The 25120-nt window shown below is 33.1% G+C and overlaps 2 protein-coding genes across 8 annotated transcripts in view; one reads left to right on the forward strand and one right to left on the reverse strand.

Moving 5' to 3' along the window:
* Nucleotides 1-421: 421 nt before the first annotated feature.
* On the reverse strand, nt 422-3976 carry LOC119637963 (steroid hormone receptor ERR2). Of its 2 annotated transcripts, none has more exons than XM_038034443.1 (3): nt 3522-3976; nt 1644-2254; nt 422-1584 (listed from the first exon to the last, which is right to left on the reverse strand). In XM_038034443.1, exons 2-3 carry the CDS (start codon nt 2226-2228, stop codon nt 505-507), a joined length of 1665 nt encoding a protein of 554 aa, XP_037890371.1. In that variant the 5' UTR covers nt 2229-2254; nt 3522-3976; the 3' UTR covers nt 422-504. The 2 variants fall into 2 exon arrangements, with proteins under 2 accessions (XP_037890371.1, XP_037890373.1); XM_038034445.1 differs by having other exon boundaries at nt 3591-3625.
* Nucleotides 3977-5021: 1045 nt separating this feature from the next.
* Nucleotides 5022-25120, forward strand: part of LOC119638011 (tyrosine-protein kinase Abl) — a 102584-nt gene continuing 82485 nt past the window's right edge. For 3 of the 6 annotated variants that reach the window (XM_038034526.1, XM_038034529.1, XM_038034530.1), the window contains exons 1-2: nt 5022-5764; nt 5981-6514. In XM_038034526.1, coding sequence (XP_037890454.1) covers nt 6202-6514 — 313 coding nt within the window. In that variant the 5' untranslated portion in view covers nt 5022-5764; nt 5981-6201. Of the gene's footprint in view, nt 5765-5939; nt 6515-25120 lie in introns of all 6 variants that reach the window. The other 3 variants (XM_038034527.1, XM_038034528.1, XM_038034531.1) reach the window with 3 other exon arrangements.

The raw sequence follows: 25120 nt of genomic DNA on the forward strand, positions 1-25120 counted from the left end.
TTTTGTGAATTTCTACGATTACAGAAGTTGGGTATAGATTCAGTATTGGTCACTGAATTGTTCCGGAACGCCTACAACAGATTTTTGAAGGTTTTCTTTTGAAACTAGTTTGATTTTCCCCCAAAATGGTAAATACCGCAGAAATTTTTGTTCGTTACAAGTGCACAACCGTTTCGATTAGGACTATCAAATCTTTACAAAATTACAAACAAATATCTGATCTAGGATTTAAATTACTGAATAACATAATTATCAATTTAGTTTATTTTAGGTTTTTTCCACATTTCCCAAACAAGCGTTTTTGGCGATTAGTCAAAATTAAACTAAAATTATATGTAGATAAGAGACGAAACAACAATCGGATATGACCAATATGAATTTGAATTATTACAATAGAACCTCTTGAGGAAGTGTCTAACGAATATTTATGTGCAAAAAAAGGTTGGCTTTATGTTGGTATAAAAAAGAAAATGCTTCCTTTTAATAGTATCACTTATCAAAATCTCACCGTCCAACTGTTTCCAACATTTCGATAAATAATTTTTTTATGGGTGTTGAACCATCGTTATGTACGCAACGCCAAAAACGTCTTAAAATCACATCAGCTTGACGTAATGAGGGCAAAAGCAATAACAGCTGTTGCTGGTGCGTTACCGCTGAACTATGATGCAATAAACAGACTACATCATTCAAAGAATTTAGTATGGAATCACGAAATCTACGTAAAGCACTTTGATCGTCCAACAATATATCACAATTGGCCAATATTAAGGCCTTTAGTAAAAAGTACTCTTCACGTCGAGGTGCAATGCGCTCCAAGCGCTGTGCCACCAATACGCAATGATAATAGAATTCCGTGTAACCACATTCTTTGGCTAGTTGTTCATCCATCCAAACATCCGTAGCAAAGTACAATTTACCATTGAAAGGCAAGGAACGGTAAAGTAATTGCAGAGTTAAAATTTCCGCCCATGAAATTTGTAATAATTTCATTTGATCATTTAGAGGTAGATCTGTAAAGCCGGGCAACTGTTTGGCCCAACCTATAATAAATACCAATTCTTTATCATATAAATCGCTAAGTGCATAAAGTATATCATAAGACTCAATATTATTATTGTTACTTTTAAATAAGTAATTATTTGAAGAGGTATTGGAACTACCACTACCACCCATTATTGTAGAAGAGGTAGGTGTAGACGGTGGTGTGGCATCGATTACTTCGGTTGTAGTTCCAGAACTGTTACTACAATTCATGGAATTATAATTGCATTGTTCTTGTTTAATGTTTGGTGAATTGCAAGTAGAATTAAGAAGGATTTCTTCTACTTCTTCATTGTTTTTGGGAGACGGTGTTGAAATGTTATTATTATTTAGCCTTGTTTGTTGTTGTTGCTGCCGCTGCCTCTGGTATTGTAAACTTAACATATCTGGCTCGTAATTACTAAGCACCTCGAGTATCTTAATATCATTCAATGTTATACTCGACTGATATAGCATTTGCATGGTTTGATATGAATTCGAAACAGGATTACGCCGGTACTTTTGACGGCCACCACGTACTCGATCCAACCGTACCCCTTCCTTTAAAAAAAGCAAAAATTATTTCTTTTATACATTTTAAAACAAATTAAATAGGAGACCTTCAGCATGCCCATTAATAGACACTTTTGAAATCGACACGCCTGGCAAGCTTTGCGACGTCTTTTATTGATCTCACATTCATTATTGGCTGGACAAGTGTATTCGATATTGCCTTGTATTGTGCGCTTAAAAAATGCTTTACAAGCTTCACAACTGGCTACGCCGTAATGAAAACCGGAGGCCACATCACCACACACCAAACACAAACGTCTTAACTCATCCCTTATGGATGAGCTATTATTGTTGGTTTGACTAACACCGCCATTGCCGCTAATAGAAGATAAGGTGCTTCCTTCTTCTGCATTAAGATAATCCGTATTATTATTATTTACAGTGGTATTAGTTGTAGAACTACACATTTGTCTTTCTGGTGATGCAGAAGGCGATGACTTTATACCAACACCTGCTCTGGCAGCCGAAAGACGATTACTGGGATTTTCTGTGCTTAGTTCTGTGCTAGTAATCGTACTAGTTGTCGTTGAAGGACTAAAACAAACATTTAAAGAAACACTACAATTAGCAGTTGCTGCTGATGTGTCCTGTATTTCCTGTTTAATATTTAACACGCTCATGTTATCCGTCATTTTATTTCTTCTAACAATTATTTTTTCTGGAAATATAATTTAAACAGCAATAATTTATTTTATTTCTATTTAACTTAAATGTCAAAAGTGCACATACCACATTTTGATTATGAAATACAAATAAATCTAATAATACTCAAATATTAATACAGAGCTTATGATTTTTATATTGTTCTAAAGTGATAAAGAGATAGCAGGGATTATTTTAAAGAGAGCTGACTACCAAGGGGAAAAAGTTAGAATGATAGACATAGTGAAGAAATATTTAATAAAGACAATTTATTATATTTATGTAATTTATTGCACATACGTACTTGCTAGTCAATTTATCGCGCTTACATATAGAGAATGAAAGTATCGCGTAAATACATAAATTGAAAGCGAAAGCCAAGTCAAAACATTTAGTAAAATGTAAAAAAACAGTTCCTATATGCACTATATGCTCTATTTCTAATCACTCATTTTTTGTCACTCTTACCCTTGACTATTGAGAAAATTCTGAATATACGACTGTATACAGTGTTAGCAATTCTATTTAACTTGCATTTTCATGTGAAATCTATTTCGCTTTAAACTGATATGTTCTGAACTCGGATGCCTAAACTTTTTTCTCTCGTTTAATTTGGTATCTAACATTGTTTTCCGTGCCACCTTAAAGTTTACATCAATGTTTCGGAACAGTTGAGGCCAATATCGAACTTTATAGTCAACTCTTATTGGCAAACAATTGAAATTTTTCGGCATTAGTATCGACTGGCTAGCTAGAGGAAGGAATATTTTGAAAGCGGTAATATTGTTTTGTCTCTTTGAAAATTCATCAAAATTAAACTTTTTTGCCTATCTTTAATATACCATTAAACTTTGTGTACTGCATGGATATCGTTGAATAGTTAAAATGCCATCATAAATTGTAGGTTTTGTTTGGCAATCGACGTTTAATATGTTTGACCTATAATCGAGTGAAAAAGCAATTGTGAAATTCGAAGTACTTCTGTTTGATTATTGCAAGGTTTATACAATATTTCGCCATGATGATCGAAATTTCTAAATACAAGCATGAAAGTAAACATAACAATTAAAACCTTCTATTGTAAAATCAAATGAGAAGAGAAGTGAAAGACACGTTCATAGAGAGCGACAGATGGCGACAAAGAGAAATAGAAGGATTGGGAGGGAGCGGGAGAAATAAGGAGAATACAAATTAACAAAACACATATGAAAGTTATCATAACAAAGATTTAATTCAGTGCAGATTTATATGTTTTATGTTTTATAAGTCACCTTAGTACTTACATAAAATGATAAAATAAAACGGGTTTGTATTTATAAGCAATAAATGCAGTTTATGTCCATTTCGTTTACCTTTTTCATAAATAGTTAAAAATTCATTTTTACATATCACTGAAATATATATGCTTATAAAATATACATATGTTCATATGCATATGTGTTTCTATAGAATAATAGCCAGACGTCTGACTGTTTTTAACGCAAGGTATTAAGCGTATTATAAAACAACAAAAAATCTTAACTTGCAGCGGAAGTTGTCTAAAACCGAAGCACCCACAAAATATTGCAACTATTTTTTTTTCTATTTTTTCATATTGCACTATATAATTCCATCTTTTTTTTGTGTGTACATAATTTTACTTATTTCAAATAAGTCAGTCAACAAAGTAGTTAAACATAGAAATTACTTATTTTTGATCGTTTTTATAATATATTTTTTATGGCTTTTTTAGTTTCAGTTAATTTTTTAGTAAATTATTTTTAATTAAGCACTGACTTATTTATGGAATTTATAAAATATTCTATTAACAAAGATATAGTAATCTCTAAAAAAAATTACAAATCACACACAAAATGAACTGTCAAATGTAATAAAAACTTAATACACACAGCTGGATAAATAAGTAAGGAAAAGAAGGAGTTTTGGCATATCAGAAATGAAATTAGGAATGTGTATTGAATGAAAATTATATGCAACAAATGACAATGTAAAATGTATCAGTTATACATTTATGTATATAATTCTGTATGTATTCGAAGCTATTCAAGACACTCGATGGTATATTTGGTGTTGTATATTATCATTATTATTATTATTAAAAATTTAGCCAGAGAATAAATTCTAAGACTAAAGTCTTAAGGCGCTAGCATCTAAGACTTTCGGTTTTATTAAAAACTCTACCGCACTTAAGATTTGAACCCACGACCGTTGAGTTGAAAGTCGAGACTCTTGCCTACTCGGCCTCTCAGGCGGATTGGTTGGTGTTGTATAATTTGTAAGCGTCTCATGGGACAATTCATGTGATTTTTATACGATATGAGCGAAAAGAAGAAATGTGGTAAATTAACCATAGAAGTGGATTAGCTGATGCCTTATCACACAGTTATCTACGATGGTCAGAAATTCATAAACTCTACGGAATCATCCATCATGAATGTAGTAAATAGAAAACCTAACGATTTCTTTAAATAAATGAAGACAATGGAAGTAAAAGTAAAAATGTTTATCTTTAGTGAGCTTGGGAAAAAAAATCAAAAGAATTATAAGCATATGTAGTGTATCAGAGTCTATTAATTTTCCCTTCAATGTACTACTTAATAAGCAACAGTGTATATTAAACTACAGGTAGAGGAAAAATTGAAAAAACGACCAAATGCAGTCGGTATGTCTGTTAAAGCGCACGAAGTGTTATTAAGGTGCGCTTAACTAGTTAGTCAACAGCAAAATTTGCTTAATAAAATACTAAAAATGATAAATTATTTAAAAAAAAGTAATAATAAATGAAATCTAAAACGTAATAAATATATTAAATGCAAAAACAAGAAATATAAAAGCAAAGAAATGTAAGCAAATGCTAAAGTAATTGTCGCCAGACAATTTGTATGAAGTTGTCATTGGGGAAAAAATTGAGGAAACAAAAATTCGGAATAAAAAAGTAGAAGTATTGAGCACGTAAATAAACGAAATTATGAAAAGAAAAATGTTAATTATACTCAAAAAAAAAGTGAAAGTAAACAATTAATGTTTAAAAGAAAATATTAAAGAAACTAACTCAAGTGATAAAAAAGGAGGAAATAAATGCCTGTGAGCGACACTTGAGAATGTGCAGACATTGAAGTGCAAGTAAAACAGAGCAAAGCCGTAGCATTCTGTTAGCAAACCGAGTAATCAGCCAGCCAGTCAGTCACTTAATCGGTCTATTAATTGATGTAGTATTTTTTAGGGCGTGTTTGCGTGTTATTTAGAGGAAATAATGTAAAATCCTATAATTTAACTAAAAAGTTTTGAAAATACAAGAAGAGTGCCGCAACCAATTTTTGTTTTTTAACGACTTCATTTCCATTCTATTATAAACTTTTATACTTAATTCGGTGTATACTACTGCACAAAAAGCGAATAACTTGGGAAAGGAAATGTGAGAAAAATCCGTAACGTCTGCTAAAACAGAAAACAGAAATCTTTGTGCAACTTGTAAAGTGTTTTATGTTTTTATAAGCCGAGTATTAGGAACGAGGAAAACGGGCATGTAAGCGAATACAGAAAAAGATAAAGAATATATATATAATATATATATATGTATATATATAAATGCATATATATAAATGTATATATATAAATATATATATATGTATATATTGAAAATATATATGTATATGAATGCTTATGCGTATATATATGAATAATTTAAAATGATAAAAAAGTTCTCCCTTTTTTCCTTTTATAAAATACAAAATATTAATAGAAAGCCACTAACAACCACCTACCACCACGTTATCTAATACTGGTGTTGTTCTTTTTCGAAATTTACTTGGTATTACTTTTGAAAACGTCTCTCTATTATTTAACTTTGTGGTAACCGTGCAGGCGTCTGGGTTATAAGTGCGTGCGTGTGTGTGTGCCTGTGCGTACATACGTGCGTGTGACTGAGCGTTCCATTTTTTTGGCTTTGACTCTTTAAAGAAAATGGGCGCCCAACAAGGCAAAGAACGTGGTTCTCATTCGAGCGGAGGCCATGGTGGCACAGCCAGTTGTATTGGTGTGTCAAGTAGTAGCCCGGTTGGTAGTCATGGCATTGGTGCAAGTGGCGTCAATACGTTAGGTGCCGGCTCCACATTGCGTGGTTCCCGGATTAAATCGTCCGGTCCTCCGGCTACTGTTACGGGCGGATTGCATCGCTCCGGCGTCAGTTCAGTAGCGGGATGTGCAACCACTGGTCATTCGGCCAAAGATAATCGCTGTAATCCCATTGGAATGAATATATTCACAGAACATAATGGTAAGTAGAGTTTTTTCCTTTTAATCTTGATATTCTTTTCTAATTGAATATAATTTATAAAAAAAGAGTGAAAATCAAAAATATATATAAATATGTTATATATTATATTAAATTTTTGTTCTTTGCTTTATTATTTTGTAATTAATTCGTTATAGTTAGGATGTATTATATCATTATTACCAAGCCACCTTTAGAAACATATATTTTTGCAACGACAAACAATCATTATCGATTTTTAGTTAGAAATGAGATTTCTGTGCTTACCGTTGAGAGGTTGGCGTTGCCCTAGTCTTGCCGTTCCGTTCGTTAAATGCAAAGATCCCATGAATACATTTTTTATCAACATCATGTTTCAAGTTAACTTGTTAAGTAGTGAAAATGGTAAAGCATTTCTCGTACGCACCCATAATGGGCAAAGGGTAATAATACTATATACGAGCATTTGCGCTCCTCATACTAAATTTAAGCTTATTTGTGAATGCGCAAATCGAGTGTTAAGCCTGATATGGGAACTTAAGCCAACAACATATTTTTAACGTTTCAGTGCTCTCTTCCAAATTTTGAAGAATTGTAACAACAGACGACTGCGAGAGTTGGATAAACATGGTCAAATCGGCTCAAAACCTCAACTAATCAACAATATATGATACGATTTCCGAATACTTATGTCCTAGTAGACAGATCAAAGAATTAACATACCATCAAGGATTAACATCCATCCTCTGGTGGTAAGAATAACAATTATGAGATCAGTTTTGTTGATTCTGGTACTTTTCTTTTGCCAATTGCAACGAATTTTGTATTTGAGCTTAATTTTAGTTCAATGTATTCTACATATATTGTAAATTACATTTATTTAGCTATTGTAGGCATAGTAGCGGGCGAATAATATTTTCAAATTCCAAATTCGATCTGTCGTTGTCAGCTAAACACATACATATGTACCTCTCGGCGAACAGTTCGATGCATACGGCTCAGTCACAGAGAGTTGCAGCGCATTACGTTTGTAAAACCCAGGAAGACCAATCAGATTACAAAATATGTATAGATTGTTCATTAGCAAGAAAATCAAGAACAATTTGCTAGATAATTGAAATTTGATATGTATGAGTGTAGACTTACTTGGTAATCAAGGTACAAGTTTAAAAATGAAGGTAGTTCATTGGCACGCCCATAATTGGCGAAATAATTTGCACATATTTTGTTGAGCTAATGTGGACAATAAATAATTTCTCCGACGGATTTGACTTTCTTGTTTTGTTTTTATTGTTGTGTAATATTGAAATTCTTTCACTTGATAGATTTTTACTAATAATTCATGACGGTTAACTTCGTTTACTCAAGAAACTAACGCCTAATGAAATTTCATTACTTTCCAGCTAATGGATAAATTACTCGATGGATGTGATGGCGGCTAACTTTGAATGCCTTAGAACTGCATATAAAATATTAACATTTAATTATAGATTAAATTCAAACATATAAGTAAATAAAACAATCGTGATTTAGTATGCAACACAGCTTTCAATATCTAAAATTCTGAGGTGTTATAAAATATCTTGGTTTGCAATAACTCAGAGTAAAAAATGAGACTGTTGCCTTATTGTTGAAAACGTTGTTTTTAATCAAAACACATAAGCTAAGGAGGTAATTAATTATTAAATTTTATTGTGGACCTTTTCTCAAGGGAGTATTTCCCCTCTAAGAGCATAGATTATATCCAATTAATTTATCCTCTTTTGAGAGAGGGAGGAGGGTATGCTTGCTTTTAAGTTCGCTTTGCAAACGATCGTCATATGTCACGGTTTTTATTCAGTTATTTAGACTTTATCTTTTCGTGCTAGTATAATCTGGATATTTTTTTCCTTAATTCAGTATTGTGTAAGGATTTGAATGATAATCTCGTTTGTTTTCACTTTCTGAATCAAAAACGTGTGCGTTCGTTCTTTTTAAATCATTATTTGCTAACATATTCGATTGTTGTTATATTGCTTGCCGCTATTATAATACCGTTATATTTATTTTCAAATTTTTGAAATTAGTTTACAAACAATGTAAAATTGTATTCAAAAGCTTCTCATCGTGACGCCATGGATTTATATCAATGGTGTTAAGAAATTGCTCGGTTTACAAAAGTTTACAATTTTGTTGTAATCATTTGGCCGACCAGGTTGAAATTTAATATATGAAAAGCGTATTTTTTCTAAATCGATTGAAATTAAATTAAATGAAGAACATGTTTTTAAAGACATACAAATAAGTTCTTGCTGTTTGTTTCATAAAATTCAAATACACTTGTTCCAAAGTTTAATAATCGAAATATACACCACCATTATCTACGGTGTGTTTCCATTTATCGGGTAACATGTGGATGCCCTTGCGATGGATTCTTACGGGTTTGGAGGCGGAATGGTCATCGATCCATTTTCGCACATCTTCAAACTTCGTGAATTGTAGATTAGCAGTAACGGTAATTGGAAGAAGCCAGATTTAGAGAATATAGCTGGTGCGGTAAAACTCACCAGTTTAAATTGAAAATCATTTTCCGGGTTGCTTTTGCTGGAGACTTACACCATTCCAACATCAATATCTTAACTGAATGCGTCAAGTACGTTTTATAGTACAACACATTTTAGCAGAAAGAATTTATTTGTACACTTAATAAAACACCATTTTTTAAAGTTATCTTTTCACAAAAAAAATCATGGTACAAGGTTGTGTTAAGTTTGTGCGGATGTAAATAACACCTCGAAGAGATTGAGATAAATCGATCTTTTATTGTACCGATCAATTAAGAAGCACCTTCTGAGTTGATTTAAGCTCGCCTCTCCGTTTGTCCGTCTTGTTATCCTGTGTTCAACCTAGAGGTCGCAATTTTCTAGGCATTTTTAAGCAATTTGGTGCATTGATGTATTTGGAAGAAGACAGCGCACGCTATTGAAAATGGTTCACATCGGACCACTTTCTCGACCCTTTCACACATTATAACTTATTTTGAAAAGTCGCTATATGAATAATTAAGCGAAGTGGTTTAATGGTGGATCGCGATCCACTATAATATTTTTATTTGTTTAAAGAATAAAAACGTTCTTCTTAATTTGGTATCAAGGGATAGGTAACCTTGAAGAATTCATTCATTCAGTTCCAACGATATATCCACTCAAATGACGCACACACACACACACACATACACGAAACTGCGAAAGATAACAGAAACCAAATGATAAAAATAGACGGCAATGAAAAAGTGAAATATTTATCTTTGACGGCATACTTCTCCGATTCAATATATTTTTCAATATAACTCAATTCCTTTTGTAACTTAATTTTTAGTCATGCTTGTATGCGTAAGAGACACCCGTATGTAAATAGGTAGCTGTTTACATATTATATTAATTGAAACATTCGCGAAGAAATGATGATGAAATACAATTATAATCGCGAAAATAAATTGATTTTTTTGTATTCTTTCCAGATCATAATAATTATTTATTCCATTTTTTAACCTCTTTTATTAGGTATGGGTTTTATAATTTTTTTATTCGATGAAAAATTATAAGATTTGAGAACAGATGGCCAAAAAAGAAAATTTTGATGTCAACGGTGGTAACACCATTTCTTTGTAATTTAACACCATTCAAATGAATATTGAAAAAAAACCTCTTCGAGTCAATGCCTTCCATCTTACCGAGATGCATTTCATCTCCTTGAGTGATGGATCTGGTCGAGTAACGTATCTCATCCCGATTTAATGCTCTATTATATATTTTATTGAGATTATGTTCCTCACGTACTATTAAAGATGTTCAAGGGGTGAAATGCCCTAAAAACGAGTTTTCGAGTAGTTGGCGAAAATTCTGACATTCGCAAAATATATTTTTAATCGCAATTGTAAACTGGAGGAGCAGATTTTTTAAGGATCCATAATATGACCATAGTATCAAATGTTTTGGTCTTGATTTTCTCGACCTTCGTTGCATATGGGGGTGAAATGAGATTCGGGTTAACAGGCGGGTAGAGTAGATGGTAGCAGTATCAACAAATTGAAATAGCGGCGACTGACATAACTTTTTTAAACTATCACTTCTTTGGTGTTTGAAAGAAGACTCTCGAAATGCTGCGAAAAAACCATAAATAGAATAAACTACATATAAAACACTATAAACCCTTAGTTGGTATATCCACGGCACGCAAGTAGTGGGACATTTTTATAAAAAGCTAGACATGATATAAGACCATTACAGTCATTTTTCATAAAAATTTCCTATAACCCGAATGGATGCAGGTCAAATAGCCTTGGGCTTAGCAAAATAAAATTTTAAATTTTTTCTGTATGAAATGGCTACACTCCAACATGTTGAATGTATATAAGCAAATTTTTACATCTGAAAAAAGTTTATGGTTTATCAAGGGAACTTACCTCTAGTATGTGTATATGTATGTACATATATATATAGATGTATGCAAATTAAACCCTTAGTTTTCTCGGAGAGAAATTTCTTTGAAATTACCAGCTGACTGCCGCAAGCTTGCTAGAGACAATTTGCATAGCAAAATTATTAAGTGTCCGCCCAAGGCTTGCGATAAAAACAAACGATATTAAAGATCGTAAGAGAGAGTAAAATAACTGAAACGAGAGCATTTACTTAAATGCGTACACTAGTGTACGTAAGACTACATTATGAATATGTATGTGCTATGCTATGATGTTTTGAATAGATCCGTGCCTGAGTCGATTCGTACTAAGGCAAAAATACTTGTGTGCTGTTGTCCGTACGTTTACTTAATCAATTATATGCGCATACGCCATAAAACTTTCAATTTTGATTTTTCTGTGGGTTTTTTGAAGAAATACCATTGTTTTTCTATATATTTATTACTAATTTCTACTATACAAATATTTCTTATTAATGTTACTGCAAACACAATATTATTATTATAATTATTTCCGAATTTTTATATTTTCACCAATATTCCACTTTGCCAAAATGTTATTTAACCAAAAACAGATTGACCACGAGTCCGCGCGGAATCACACCGAACGGCCCGCCCAAAAATCAAAGTTTCGATGATGACTTCTTTGCCAATTACGCCATCGCAATGATATTGTATTGGTTGCTTGAAACTGGGATATAAAGCTTTCTATATTATATAATTCAAGTACTTCCGCTGTTCAGCTGTTCAAACATATGCATGAATTGAAATGCAAATGTAGTATGCGACATACTGTTTGCTTTCCAACGAAATACTTTCAGAATGTAAAAGAGAAATAAAATAAGTAGGAAAAATATTTACTGTAGTAACTAGGAAGTATAATTATAATATTACGTTTTTGTTAGTAAATAGATAGGAATGGTAGAAATTAGCGACAGTAATTACAATAAAATCTTTTTGGCAATAACAGATAGGTATACAATCTGGCAACCCTGTTCGGTGAATTGCAGCTCTTTTCTCTTAAAATTTTCCCTAAAAATTTTCTTGTGACTTTTTTGTTAAATAATTAGTATTTAAATTCGTTTGTATTTGTTTTGACCGGCGTGTTATATTCTACGCAAAGTGACTGGGAACAAATATTCGGGTGCTGTATTTTTGCTGACTAATAGTTTTGTAGGTGATTGCGCGCGTTAGGAGCGCTAGCGCTTCTGCTATATTGATGAAGTGCAACAATAACATAGAGAGTGCCTATTGCTCTGTGCGAGCACAGCAACATAAACAAATTGTAAATCCATTTCGGCCTCGAAAGTAACTACATCGCTGACAACAAGACTATCATACTCAACTGTGGCCACCCGTACACCAAGCATTTGGCTTTAAGAACAACTAAGCAAGTCAAAATTAGTTTGTGTCACGAAATTACATACAAATATTCATTTCTATCCTGGAAGGGCTTGATGTCTTTGCCTCGAATGACTATTACGCGAGCAGAAACAATCTAAGTGATAAACTAGTAAAGACATCAGTCATTGAGTCATTAGATGTTTTCATCATACAATCTATGATAACAACAATCTGGTATTTTGAAACATACGAAATAGTTATACTTATTAGTAAATATTCTATAGCACCGACAGAGCAAATCAATTATAAAGTAAAACCAAATTGAACATCAACGACAATATTGTCATCATCATCATTATCATCATCATCAATAACAGCAATAGCATCGACAGCTCAAAAATCGTTAATATAGTGTATTTTTTAGTTTTTAATTGATCGTATTCACATTTGTATTTACATACACATGTTTGTTAATTTCACTTGGAATGTGTTATCCATTTAGGACTTGTTATTGAGTATGACGATTTTTGTTTTCTGTCTTGTATTTTTCGACATGGAGTGTTTTATGACAGTACGTCGAACAAAAGCGGGCCGTGAACGTTCGAATGGTCATATCTCGACTTTAGAAAACGTGATGTCACGGAGACCAGGATGGGGTTCTCCGAGGTAACCAAAAATGTCGCTTCTTTGTGTGGGAAGTTTGAGAAAATCAAGGTAATGTTCAATGAGTGTGGTTATCTTGAGTATTCTCCTCCTTCCCCAGCCTCTGCTCATAGTGTAGCGTGTAATACTTCACCGCCGGCTTCATCTAAATCTGATTCGTCGACTCATGTGAGTGCTTCGTTCTTGCCTGAGAAGAACGGTAGCGTTGAGAAGGCTAATAAGAAAAAAGTTTCAAATAAAATGGGAAGTCCTCCTCACTCTAGCTATGCTGAAGTGGCAAGGGTATCTCCTCCTAATGGTACCATACAGGGTTTTCTATGTACATCTCCAAAAAATATTAATAAAAATAATTCCGCTTCTCCATCTGGGGGTTGCTCGTGAACTCGCCACTGGTAATTGTGTATGAATTGCTCCGGTCTATTCAATTGACTTTCCTAATCTTCACGACGTTGAATTTATTGCTATGCGGGCGGACATTGATGATAAACAGTTATATGTAACTTGTTCTTACATTTCCACAAATGCGGATATCACCGTTTATAAGAACCATGCTTCCCTCATTTGTGACGTTACGTGAATACTTCGGACATAACTTTTCACCTGCTCCGTATCCGACAATGTTTTAGATGGTTTAAGGTCTCTAAAATATAGTTCCGTGCCTGGGCCTGATGGGATTCCATTATGTAAACTTGCGACATGGTCTGTTGAGATTTGCGTTGTTATTGCAATGGTTTTTAATCAGTCTTTCAAATCAGGTGTTTTTCCTAAATATTGGAAAAGTAGTTTTCATATTCCAATTCACAGATGTGAAAAAAGACATCTCGTTAAGTACTATAAAGGGATTGCCAAGTTGAATGTCTTACGTATGGTTATTCAGCGGCGTCTTCGAGCGTATGGTTACTCAGCATCTTGGTTTAGCTATTAAATCTTATAAATCTCCATTTCAGCACGGCGTTCGGGAAGGATGACCTATTGTTACGAATCTCTTAGAGTTTATTTGCCATGTTCTCAAGGCTCTTTCCAGTGATTCTCCTACGGATATCGTATATGCAGATTTTAGCAAAGCGTTTGATCTAATTAACCATAACTTATTGATCTTCAAACTCCAGGTCTCTCGATTTCCCATCTATTTAATGAAATGGATAAGCTTCTATCTGCATAACAGATAATTCAGGCTGTTTAACTTAACCCCGGACGTTTGGCGTCATTTTAGACAACCGCGTAAGACCCTTTTTCTTTAATTTACACATTAATGATCTCCCCTTTGACGATTAAATTCAGCCATATGTTAATGTACGTTGACGATGTTAAACTGTTTTCTTCCTTCTCCTTTGAATCGCAATCGCATCAATTTCAAATTGAATTAAATAATTTGGTTACTTGGTGCTCGTTCAATTTTATGAAATGAAATTTAAAAATATGCAAGAAGCTTTCGTTCTCAAGGAGGAAGTCATTCAATACTGAGTATTGCATTGATTCACACAATTTATAATACGTAGATTTGTTCATCGATGTAAAGATTCTATTCGACGAAAGATTACGGTTTAATTTGCACATTGAGCTTTCTTTAAATAAAACTAGGTCATCGCTAAGTTTTATTAAGACGTGGTCCAAAGAGCTGGAGGATCGTTACATTACAAGAAAGCTATACATGTGCTTGGTCAGACCAATACTGGAGTATGCCTCGGTTCCACTTGAATCAGTTCAAAAGCAATGCTTGCAGTTTGCCCTTAGGAATTTGGATTGGAACCCGCTTGTCTCTCTGCGTCCTTATGAAAATAGATTGCTTCAGTTATCCTTACGGTCACTAGAGAAACGTAGATTTTTTCTTGGTGTCTCCGTCTTAATTAAGTTAATTAATGGTACTATTGATTCATCCAAATTACTTGGTGAGATAAGTATTAACGTGTCTAATCTTTTTCCTAAGCACTTTATATTCATTAAGCTGAGTCGGTGTAAACATAATATGAGCTGTTTACAGTTGCTTGCAGAAACTAGAATGATGTCTATCACTTAATCGCAATATCGGATTCTTTAAAGTTGATCAAAATAACTTTGCATAATTCGCACGATTTACCTATGTCGTATTTAAACTAACATTTAATCTATTATTATTATTATTATTTTAATTTTTGGACTAATGAATTGAATTCTTAGACTAAAAGAAGAGACATCGAGCACTAGCAACACAGGCTATCGGCTCTAATTTAAATAAATGGATATTAGATAATAAGCTTAGTAGTATTAATAAAGTAAAATATTGAATTGATATTCTGTTCTGAAGTTGATTGTAGAATGTTCAAAGGGTTAATCGTTCCAAATGCAATACTTCTAGCCAAGGAAAAGTTGAGGCAGTCGCAGAGAATGTGCTTTATAGTAAGAGTTTGTCCACAACAGCAAATTGGGGGAGAAGACTTCTTCAGGATCCATTGGTGAGTTGCAATTGTATGACCAAGGCGAATTCTCGAAAATGTTTAGATCTTGGTTTTCTCAACATTTGTTGGATATAGAGGTGGAGTTAATTGATTTTTGATATCGTATTTAAACTAACATTTAATCTAATATCTTATTATGATTTGATAATTAAAAGGGTGTTGTTTATTGTATCGGTTGCCAAGCTCTGACATGTTTCCGATGGCTCAGGGGTACAGTTACAATTTGTTTGTGTACTGGTTGTGGATGCTCTTCTGTGCTACTTGTATACATGCTTTTGTTTTTCTTTTTATTTGTTTATATTTGAATATGTTATTTAAAAATTATTATATATATATCGTTTATTTCTCCTTACACATTATACTAGTTTTTAAGATTGGTTCGTATAAGATTTGCTTTTAGAGTCTTTTGAATTCGACTGTTGATTTACTTTCTTGTAAACAAATAGTAGATAAATAAACAAAAAATAAATAACTGAAATAAAAGAACTATTTCCAAAAACAAACTAAATCAATGCATAAAAAAAACATTCATATGAAAATACCAAAAATAAAAACGACCAAGCACAGAAGAATGAAAATTGAAAATTCTATCACGTGTGCGCTTATATATAATTGTTTAAGCAAACGTACGCACAATCGCACACAAGTATGTCTGTTTTAACGCGAATCCACTTACGCACAGATCTATTCCAAATGTTATAGTATAGTATACACATATTCATAGTGTAGACTTACGCATACTTGTCCAGCACATTCCAGTAAATTTTCCGTTCTTTACTCTGTCTCTTACCATCATTAATATCGTTTGTTTTTATCGAATGCCTTCTGATAAATCTAACAATTTTGCTGCTCAAGTATTGCTAGTGAAATGTCCTATCTTATATATATAATGCGTTTGGAACCTGTGAGTTGTTTGACGTGACTTTTATCGGTAGAGAATGATGGGCATCTGGAACTGTCGGCGTCTTCAACCCGTTCTTTGCTCGTTCTCCTTTGCAGTGCTGCAACCTCTTGTAAACATTTCTTTTCGACAAAGCCAAAGGCTTTCTGTTGCATCCTAAATGTGCTTGCACAAGAAATATAATTTCGCAAACAAAATTGAATGTAACTTCTTTGCTCAACAAAATCACGCATTGAAAAAAATGGGAAAGAATGACTTTCCCATGTCGTACAAAACCAAGCGTAGCTGAAACACTAGTGCCGTTTATAATATGAAATTTGTCACAGATGTCCTACACAGAGCTACCAATTCTGTAAAAAGATATTTCTGATATTCTGATACTTACTTTCTTACTGAATATTTCTTAATCAGAGTATTATACAGGTTCTAACTCCGTGTTTTGTTGAATTTTAGTCAAATTCATCGTTGAATGTGATTTTCATTAATTGGACTCTACTATTAATTTTTTCAGAAATATGTAAAATGTTATTCACAAATTATTTTTAACAAAAAATGGCAATATATGTTTTTCGCGAGATGCGTTCCATTTTATTTGTTATACTTTAAAATGGTACCGTGTGATTTATTGCAATTTATTGTAAATTTAGCACTCAGTCATTTAATCGCCGGTACTAAATCAATGGACCATTAATCCTGATGAAAAGCCTTTAAATTTAAGGATCGTTCGCATTTCAAACAAAATACTTCGGTATACCTTCCGATATATGCATTAGATATACTTTGACAATAAAAAACCGGCTTGATATTGGAAGCCTTATAGAGTAATAGATGAATGGGTAAATAAGGTTCAAATGACAATAGAGCGTAATTATTTGTTGGGCTTGGTCTTAATGCAATTTTTTTATAATAGAATCGTATAGTAATGAATGTTCGGTATGCATGTGTAAACGTCAAATACTTTTATTTAAAATTTTAAATGCAATATAATACGTTGTATACGTTAAGTACGTATATGTAAATACATACATATATATACGTCTGCCATTTATTTGTTTGTGTGCAACAGTGCGCATGAATTTAGGCTTGTATAAGGATATGCTCATATACTGTAGATGGATTTGCGTGTATACGTTCATACTTGTCGTCCAAGATAAATAACTTTCTTTTATGCTCTTAATAAGAGGGTGTTTATGAGCGAAAATGAGAGAAAGACGGAGACTGAACTGCAGGATAAAGAAAACGGGCAAAATAACTGTATAATGCATTGAATTCATAATATTCATGTCGAAAATGGTAAAAGTGCCTAAAATCTACTTCATTTCATTTGAAATATACCAAGCAGTACTTAGCCAGTTTAAGTTTTTTCTTCTTAAAACGTTTCTGGAAGTAAGGGCCACTGTAAACTTGAACAATTTATTTAGCCGGAATTGTTAGCACTTACATTTGCACGATGGTGTTATACACACGCACGCACACACGCACACACAGCAAAGGTGTCTGCAAGAAGGGATATCCCCAGATGAATGGAAGGTCCAAAGATTGGTCCTCATCCCAAAGACTAATAAACCAGCGAACGAGCCATCGTCATACCGATCCATCTGTCTTTTAGACACAATGGACAAGGTATTGGAGGGGGTCATATACGAACGCCTGCTAGTCGTGGTCGAGGAGGACGTGCTTTCTCGGATAACCAGTACGGATTCAGAAGAGCACGGTATACGATAGGTGTCATAAACTATGTCGTGGAGCTTGCCTCAGACGCTATAGCCGGACACCGATGAAGAGGCGGTGATAAGAAGTTCTGCGCCGTCGTTACACTAGGCGTGAAAAACGCCTTCAATTCGGCGCACTGGGGAATTATTCGTAAAGCCCTCTTAAAAATGCAATTCCCAAGGTAAATACGTGAGATAATAGCTACGGTACTTACATATTAGCGCCACCGCGGCAAAATTTCCATTAAAAAACCAATAAAAAGCAACTTTTTAAACTTTTAAAGAAAAGGTTTTTTGGCTTCTAAGTATAATAATAATATAATATTAATAATAATATAATAAAATTATAATAATAATAATATCTTAGTTAAATCCTATATAGACAAATTTTTGATTGTTATCAACTTGCATACTTTTTAAAATGCTTTTTATACACTATATCACTAGTGGATAGCATAATTAAGTTCATGCGGTTGCGAAATGTGGATCCAAAAGCACTTTAGATATGTCTACCAATTAATTTTCTGAATGGATTTCAAGCTCGTTTGTCCACTAGTCCTTTTGAGGTCCGTTTCTAATACTGTAATTAAAGAGGAAGATCAATGTTCAAAATCAAATATCAAGTTAAATAGTGTTCCGGCTGCGTTTGCTTTTATGCGACACATAATGTGATTTTTCCGATTTTTACAATGTTTTTTTCTGGCCGTCAAGCAGTTATGAAACGCATTATTGCAGATGATGAGGATATTATCCGGAAACAACCGGCCAACCGAGTGAATTTCGTGCAAGCGTTGGCCAAGACCGAAAAAACCGTGCCGAAGTCGCCGAAAAATCTAGGTAATGTTAACAATTTTCTTGGATTACCGTGGTGTTGTGCATCGTGAATTTCTTGGACTGGGCCAAACTGTTAATAGGGAATGTTATTTGAGTTAGAGGATTATTTTGAAGGCAAGTAAATAGGTTTGGAGTACTAAATAGATTTAGAATGAAAAAGAACAAATTAAGTTCGTCTTGCTTTTTGGACACAAGTATATTTTTGTATTCCATCTATGGATATTAATTTTTGACGAGAACGATCATTAATTAAGATGGGGTGAGGTTAAACCTTACGATAACAATCTCTATTTTATAATATTTCGTGATGAAGATATATACTAAATTTATATCTCATTGGCTTATCTGTCAAGACTCTTCGCATACCAAGATTCTCATAAACAGGAAGCCTTTCTATCGAAACAAGAGGCATCAATTTTAATATTTTGTAGGTGCATGGTATTTAATAGATGACTTTGTACAATTATAACGTTCCAACTTGTTTTTTATTTATAGAAAGAACAGTAAGTGTAGTTACAGATCTCCATCTAAATTATTTGAACAATATTTCCACGGTTTTAATATTTTCTCTAATGATTAAGCAGCTGAACATTAAGCGTCTCTTCGACAACGGAGCAAATTTGGACATTATTATTGTTATTTCATTTTATGTTTCATTTATCGCAATTCCAACATGCCCAGCGTTTTTTTTTTCTTATATTCTGATCAGAAAGTAAGCCAAAAAAGCGCTTAAAATTCTACGAATATGTAATTTTTAAAGCAAGAAATCAAGATTTCAGTAAATGCATAAAAAGTTTTATGTCATTTCTTAAACGTTTTTAACTGACCACTTAATCCCATTTTTACTGAAGATATTTGTAACTTTACAACTTTTATTGCTAAATTATTAACCAACATTATAAGTTATTCAAAGAAAATCTATTCATCGAAAAGATTTTAATTTCTTACTTACCATAGACATATATAGCTGGATAAATGGAATGTATAATATATAATCTAGGAATTGTCCAGACGTTACAAATATTAATATATTTCCACCTAATGACGATGGGAATAGAAACGAAACCTAGCTACTTCTGTAGCGAATAAGGCTGAATTGAAATTTTTAGGTATGATAAAACAGCTGATAAAGAATTCCGCATTAAGTGGGTTACGCTAAACACGATAACGTGATTATAATTGAAAGTGAAAGTTTACTTGATTACACGTGTAAAAATAAAATAGGTTATGGCTTTTTGGGGTTCTGACGAAATAGTAGATGAGCCACTGTACGGGATTAAGCGAACCGAGTTTCAATCTTGTGAATACAATGGTGGGTTAGTATACATGATAAGATTGTGTAAAGAATGATCTTAAGATGCAGATAATCGCTTCAACATTTCAGAGCGATTGTGGCACTTGCCTGCAATGAATTCGCAATTATCGCTGGCGATGCCTGTTTAGGCAGTGCTAACATAAAACATGCAGTTAATAAAAATAAACTATTTCAACTGTCAGATAATTGCATTTTGGGTTCTACTGGCTGTTGGAGTGATATTTTAGCTTTTACTTCATTGGTTGAAAAAGAAAAGGCAATGTACGGGCAAGACAATTCCAATACATTGTCCATCAATGATGTAACGAAAATGCTTTCAACTTTGATGTACTCTGAACGTCCAATTCCGTACAATATAACAAGTATATTGGCCGGTCTAGACGATCAAGGTGAAGGTGTGGTTTATTCCTACAAGCATGAAATTTGTTGTCGAAAGTTGATTTACAAGGCTGCTGGTGCGTCTTGCGCTAATATCCAACAAATGTTAGATAATCGAATCGGGTTAACCAGCCTGCAATTGGAGATGCCATGGGAAATAAGTGAAGAACGTGCCATAGAAATAATTAGTGATGCTTTCATGTCAGTCTCTGATCGGGACATGTTAATAGGTGATACGGTTATCATCAATACGATTACTGCAGACGGTATTGCAATTAGCCTAGCAAAATTAAAAAACCGTGAACATTTTTTATGTACAGAAGAACAACAAATAGATGAAATAGAATAGAATTCAAAATTTTCATCATCTTAAAACCTGCTACAATAATAAATTAATATCTTTGCAAGCCTTCGCTTTAATACGTATTGTCGAACGGTAGGAGAGAATAGATCAATGGTAAGAAGCAGATGGATGATACTAACAAACTCACCCACAATTCTTCTTCTGTGCAGTTACGTTAGACCCTCTTTACTCTATTTTTTCCCTATTTGACTTTTATGTTCGACCTTAGTCCGTTACTGTTTGGAAATTGCTAAAAAAAAAAGAAAAAGAAAAGAAAATCTCCCCTTATTTTGACTGTGATTTCATTCTACACCTCAATTATACACATACATAAATGCGTATGTATTTGCCTGTAACCATACATGTTTACATAAATTGTGCGTGACCAAGTGTCATCGTTAGCTTGACACCTCAATAGACCTTGAGTGCAATTTATTTCTATTTATGCTTTAAATTGTTTTTTTAGATACATCCCCCGACTATGCTTATTTAATCATATGACTTGTTATCTATGAAAATGTGCATCATAGCCATTGTGTCTCTATAAAAAAACACTTATGAAAAAAGAAGCGAACCACCAAGCAGTGCCAAAAATGTTACAATTACATTACGAAACTAGTATGTAATGAAAAATTATTTCAAAGCTGAAGAAAAGCGATTTGTATTGGAGATGTTGAAGAAAAATAAACGAAAAGCAATTTGATTGAAAGTAGACAAATTCTTGCATCGAATTCTTTTAAGTTGTGTTGTAATTCCGTTAAGTAATATTTGAATGAGATCATATTGAGTGAATAGTTAGCATTAATAGTTCGTTCTAAGCCTTGGATAGTTCCCTTTTTCACTTTAAATTGGATGCAAACCATGCAGTCATTAAAAGAAATTTCAATTTAATTTCTCTTTTTATTAGTATATATTTTTTTTTTTTTTTTTTTATACTATATATGCGGGTTTTTACAACCATTCTTTTTTTTCCCTAATAAAAGTAGCAACGCTAACAGAGATTTTCTTTTCCGGTGAGCTAACACAATAAATTAAGGGCTTATTAGCTTCTCGTATTAAGCTCGAATTTAATATGCATTTTTCATTTTTAAGAGGTTTTTAATGACATCAATAATGAAATTTAGCAGTTCCGCTTTATCTTGTGTTTTCTTAAGAGGTAATATCAGAGTATATACGAATTTATGTATATTTCCATAAAAAAAGAAATATTAAAAATTAAAACTTTTATTAGTATAGGATTTTTTGCATATGAAAGTATTAGATTTAAAGTAAATAAAACATTGTTGTGTAAACTTTTTGGACAGAAGATGTTTATTTTTATCGAATGTCTCTTATGGCATCACTAAAATATCGGACTTTTGTATCGGAAACAGAAAAGGACACATTTTTTCTGAAAAAAGGGCTCAAAATCTAGTGATTACTGTAGATATTTTTTTTTTTTAAATTGACATAAAGATAAAGCAAAAACACTATTGTAAGGAACGGTCCACCATTAAATATTCCACATCACCCTGCAGTTATTTATATGGCTTTTTAAAATAAAACTTTATATTGGAAATGGCTGAAAAAGTGCTTCGATCCGGTTCATTTTCATCCTTGGGCCACAACACGTCAGTGTAGCTAACTTCATCAAAATATCTCCAAAATTGCAACCTGTAAATTGAACACAAGAAAACAAGACAAGTAGGGAGACAGATGGGCAGACAAACTGAGGTCAATATTCGGAAAACAGATCTCTTTAAACTATATATAATTTCGCTACCGTCACAATCATATTTTTATAGCGTTTTTCAGTATTTAAGCGATCATTCAAGCGAGCCAATAAAAAAAAGTAAAGTTCAAGTTCTTGGTATTCTCAAATTAAACCTATACAAAAAAAGAAAGCAGTTTTTGTCCTGGGAGTACATCCAGAGATATTTTAAATCAGATATATACCAGGAAAAGAAATTCTTGCGTCGATTTAGTCATTTTCTCTTGTTCGTTTATTTGTTTTTGAAAATTAAACGATTGCGAATATTTTAATAATAAATTGAAGTTTTCGCGACGTACATATGGGAAGAGATCGTTGAAAATGCATTTTTATCCTTCACAAATTTTGTAGCTGCCACAGTTACAAAATTGAAAGGAAAAACGGCATTTGAAATGCAATTCAAAATGTAATATAATGTAAGGTAGTGCCAATATTTACCCTATCTCTCGCTCAGGGCCTAAAAAAGTCGAGCAAGTACATTTCCCAATATATGCTAGAGCCGTTTCAAAGTTCAACTAAAAAAATAATTCTATACAATATCAGCATTGATAATCAACTGTCCTGGGGCCTTTGCGGCTTCAAAAAATATTTCTATGTAAATTTAATTCACTTTTATTAGGATGTACAGACGCAATATGAATGTATTTTATAGAATTACTAATATTTGGATTTTACCGACGCGATGAAACAGCTGAATAAAAAATATTGTTAATTTTTTTGATTTCCAGTGGATTCCACCCACTTATAAATCGAATGATGTATTATGTCTCTAGTCTAGGAACACAAAACAGCATTGTGTATTGAAAGATATTTGTTCTCAGATTACTCTTTAATATAAAATTATTTGGAACATTGTGAAAATGAATGAGTTATGGGAATAGAGACGGTGTTCTTTTTTTTTTTTTTTTTTGTTTGTTTAGAGATGGATTGGACCAGTTAAGTTAATGTTAGATCCATAATCCAGAAACGAAGTTGAGAGCGATTGATGAAAAAATTTAAGCATAGGTAGACTGATGTGGCAGAGTGTTCGCAATGAGAGGCTCTGTTCCGCTGTCAATCCATAAATCACCGTCCTTGTTACTGTACTGTCAAGATCCGGCTAATAATGCCGATAAAAGAAAAAGTGTAGGCGATTCGTGATTGTAATAGAAATACTAAATGTAAAATTAGAATGAAAACTCAGCTGATTTGATAAAGGCAGTCAGTTGCTTCAAATGCCTAAAGTTACCAGCACGAAAAATTTCATATAGATTGTTATACAGGTTAAATATACTGAAAGATTGTCTAAGGATGTCAAACCTCCTGCACTCAAAAATAAGGTGCTCGGCAGACTCAGTAATATTGCAATCCTCACAGATGTCAGAGGAGGAGACTTTGATCATTTTAAAATAGATCTTGACGTAGGTGTGATTACACATAAGACGGTGAAGAACTTTAAATTCCCATGTTGTGAATTTTCCTTTAGGTAGAAGCGTGGGTATCAAAAAAGGGTAAATTTTGTAGAACAGCCGGTCACTTTTTTCTCTAGCTAAAACATGATACTCATCTTTCCATTCTTTTATGATGAGTTTTTTGACTAGCAGAAAAGCTTCGCTGGGGGGGTAGTTTATGGACAAAACTGTACCATCGAACCTAGCTTGACGAGCATGGAAGTCAGCTTTTTCATTGATACTAAATCCGCAGTGACCTGGGATCCAGATGATGTGGCATTTTTCAATACTTGGGTCTTTTAAAAGGTTGTAGATATCGAAGACATACTTATTGAATGGGTCTTTGTTCTTGATTAAAATTAGAGCAGATTTGCTGTCAGAGAAAACTACAAATTTTTTCAGCTTAATTTCAGATGCGTGGATGATTGCTTGTCTGATGGCCAGAAGTTCAATGAAAGTGGATGATAGTTCTTGTAGAACTTTAAATTTTCCTATAAGTAAGTTTGGGTATTCAATAATTGAAAAACTAGAGATGTCCGAATTGATAGATCCATCCGTTGCGTATATTTTGAAGTTAGTTTCGACGAAGTGGTTAAGTTTTTGCAGACAAGCGATTCGAAGACAAGACCCTGATCGATTTTTTTTTGAGTTGGTGATTGAATTAAGTAAGTTTAATTCAACTACGCATTTATCATGAATAATATTATTCCAGGAGGGTATTGAGTTAACTTTATTGAAGATGTTACTGAATTTTTTGAAGCAGTTAGAGTAACTACTGATGACATGATTGTGTCTGGAAGCGACCTCGTCAAAGAAGGCAGGTTTGAAGATTTTTACCTTGACAAGCTCTTTTGCAGTTACAAGATAAATTCTCTTAGCAACGGGGAGTTCATAAGAGATGGAACGTAAAATTGATGTTGGTGTTGAGGGGGACAAACCGGTACAACGTCTTAGGATTGAGTGTTGAAAGGTTTGTATTTTTTTTAATGTATACGCAGGAGCGTTACACGATGTAGAGTAGGAATATTCAATTTTGGATCTAACAATAGATTTGTAAACGTTTAATG

This window comes from Glossina fuscipes, unplaced genomic scaffold, assembly GCF_014805625.2.
Source record: "Glossina fuscipes isolate IAEA_lab_2018 unplaced genomic scaffold, Yale_Gfus_2 61, whole genome shotgun sequence".
Taxonomy (NCBI): domain Eukaryota; kingdom Metazoa; phylum Arthropoda; class Insecta; order Diptera; family Glossinidae; genus Glossina; species Glossina fuscipes.

Coding starts and splice junctions, on each gene's coding strand:
- LOC119637963 (XM_038034443.1), bottom strand. CDS start 2,228: ATGACGGATAACATGAGCGTGTTAAATATTAAACAGGAAATACAGGAC. Junction 1,585..1,643: donor TATTAATGGGCATGCTGAAG/GTCTCCTATTTA, acceptor CTTTTTTTAAAG/GAAGGGGTACGGTTGGATCG.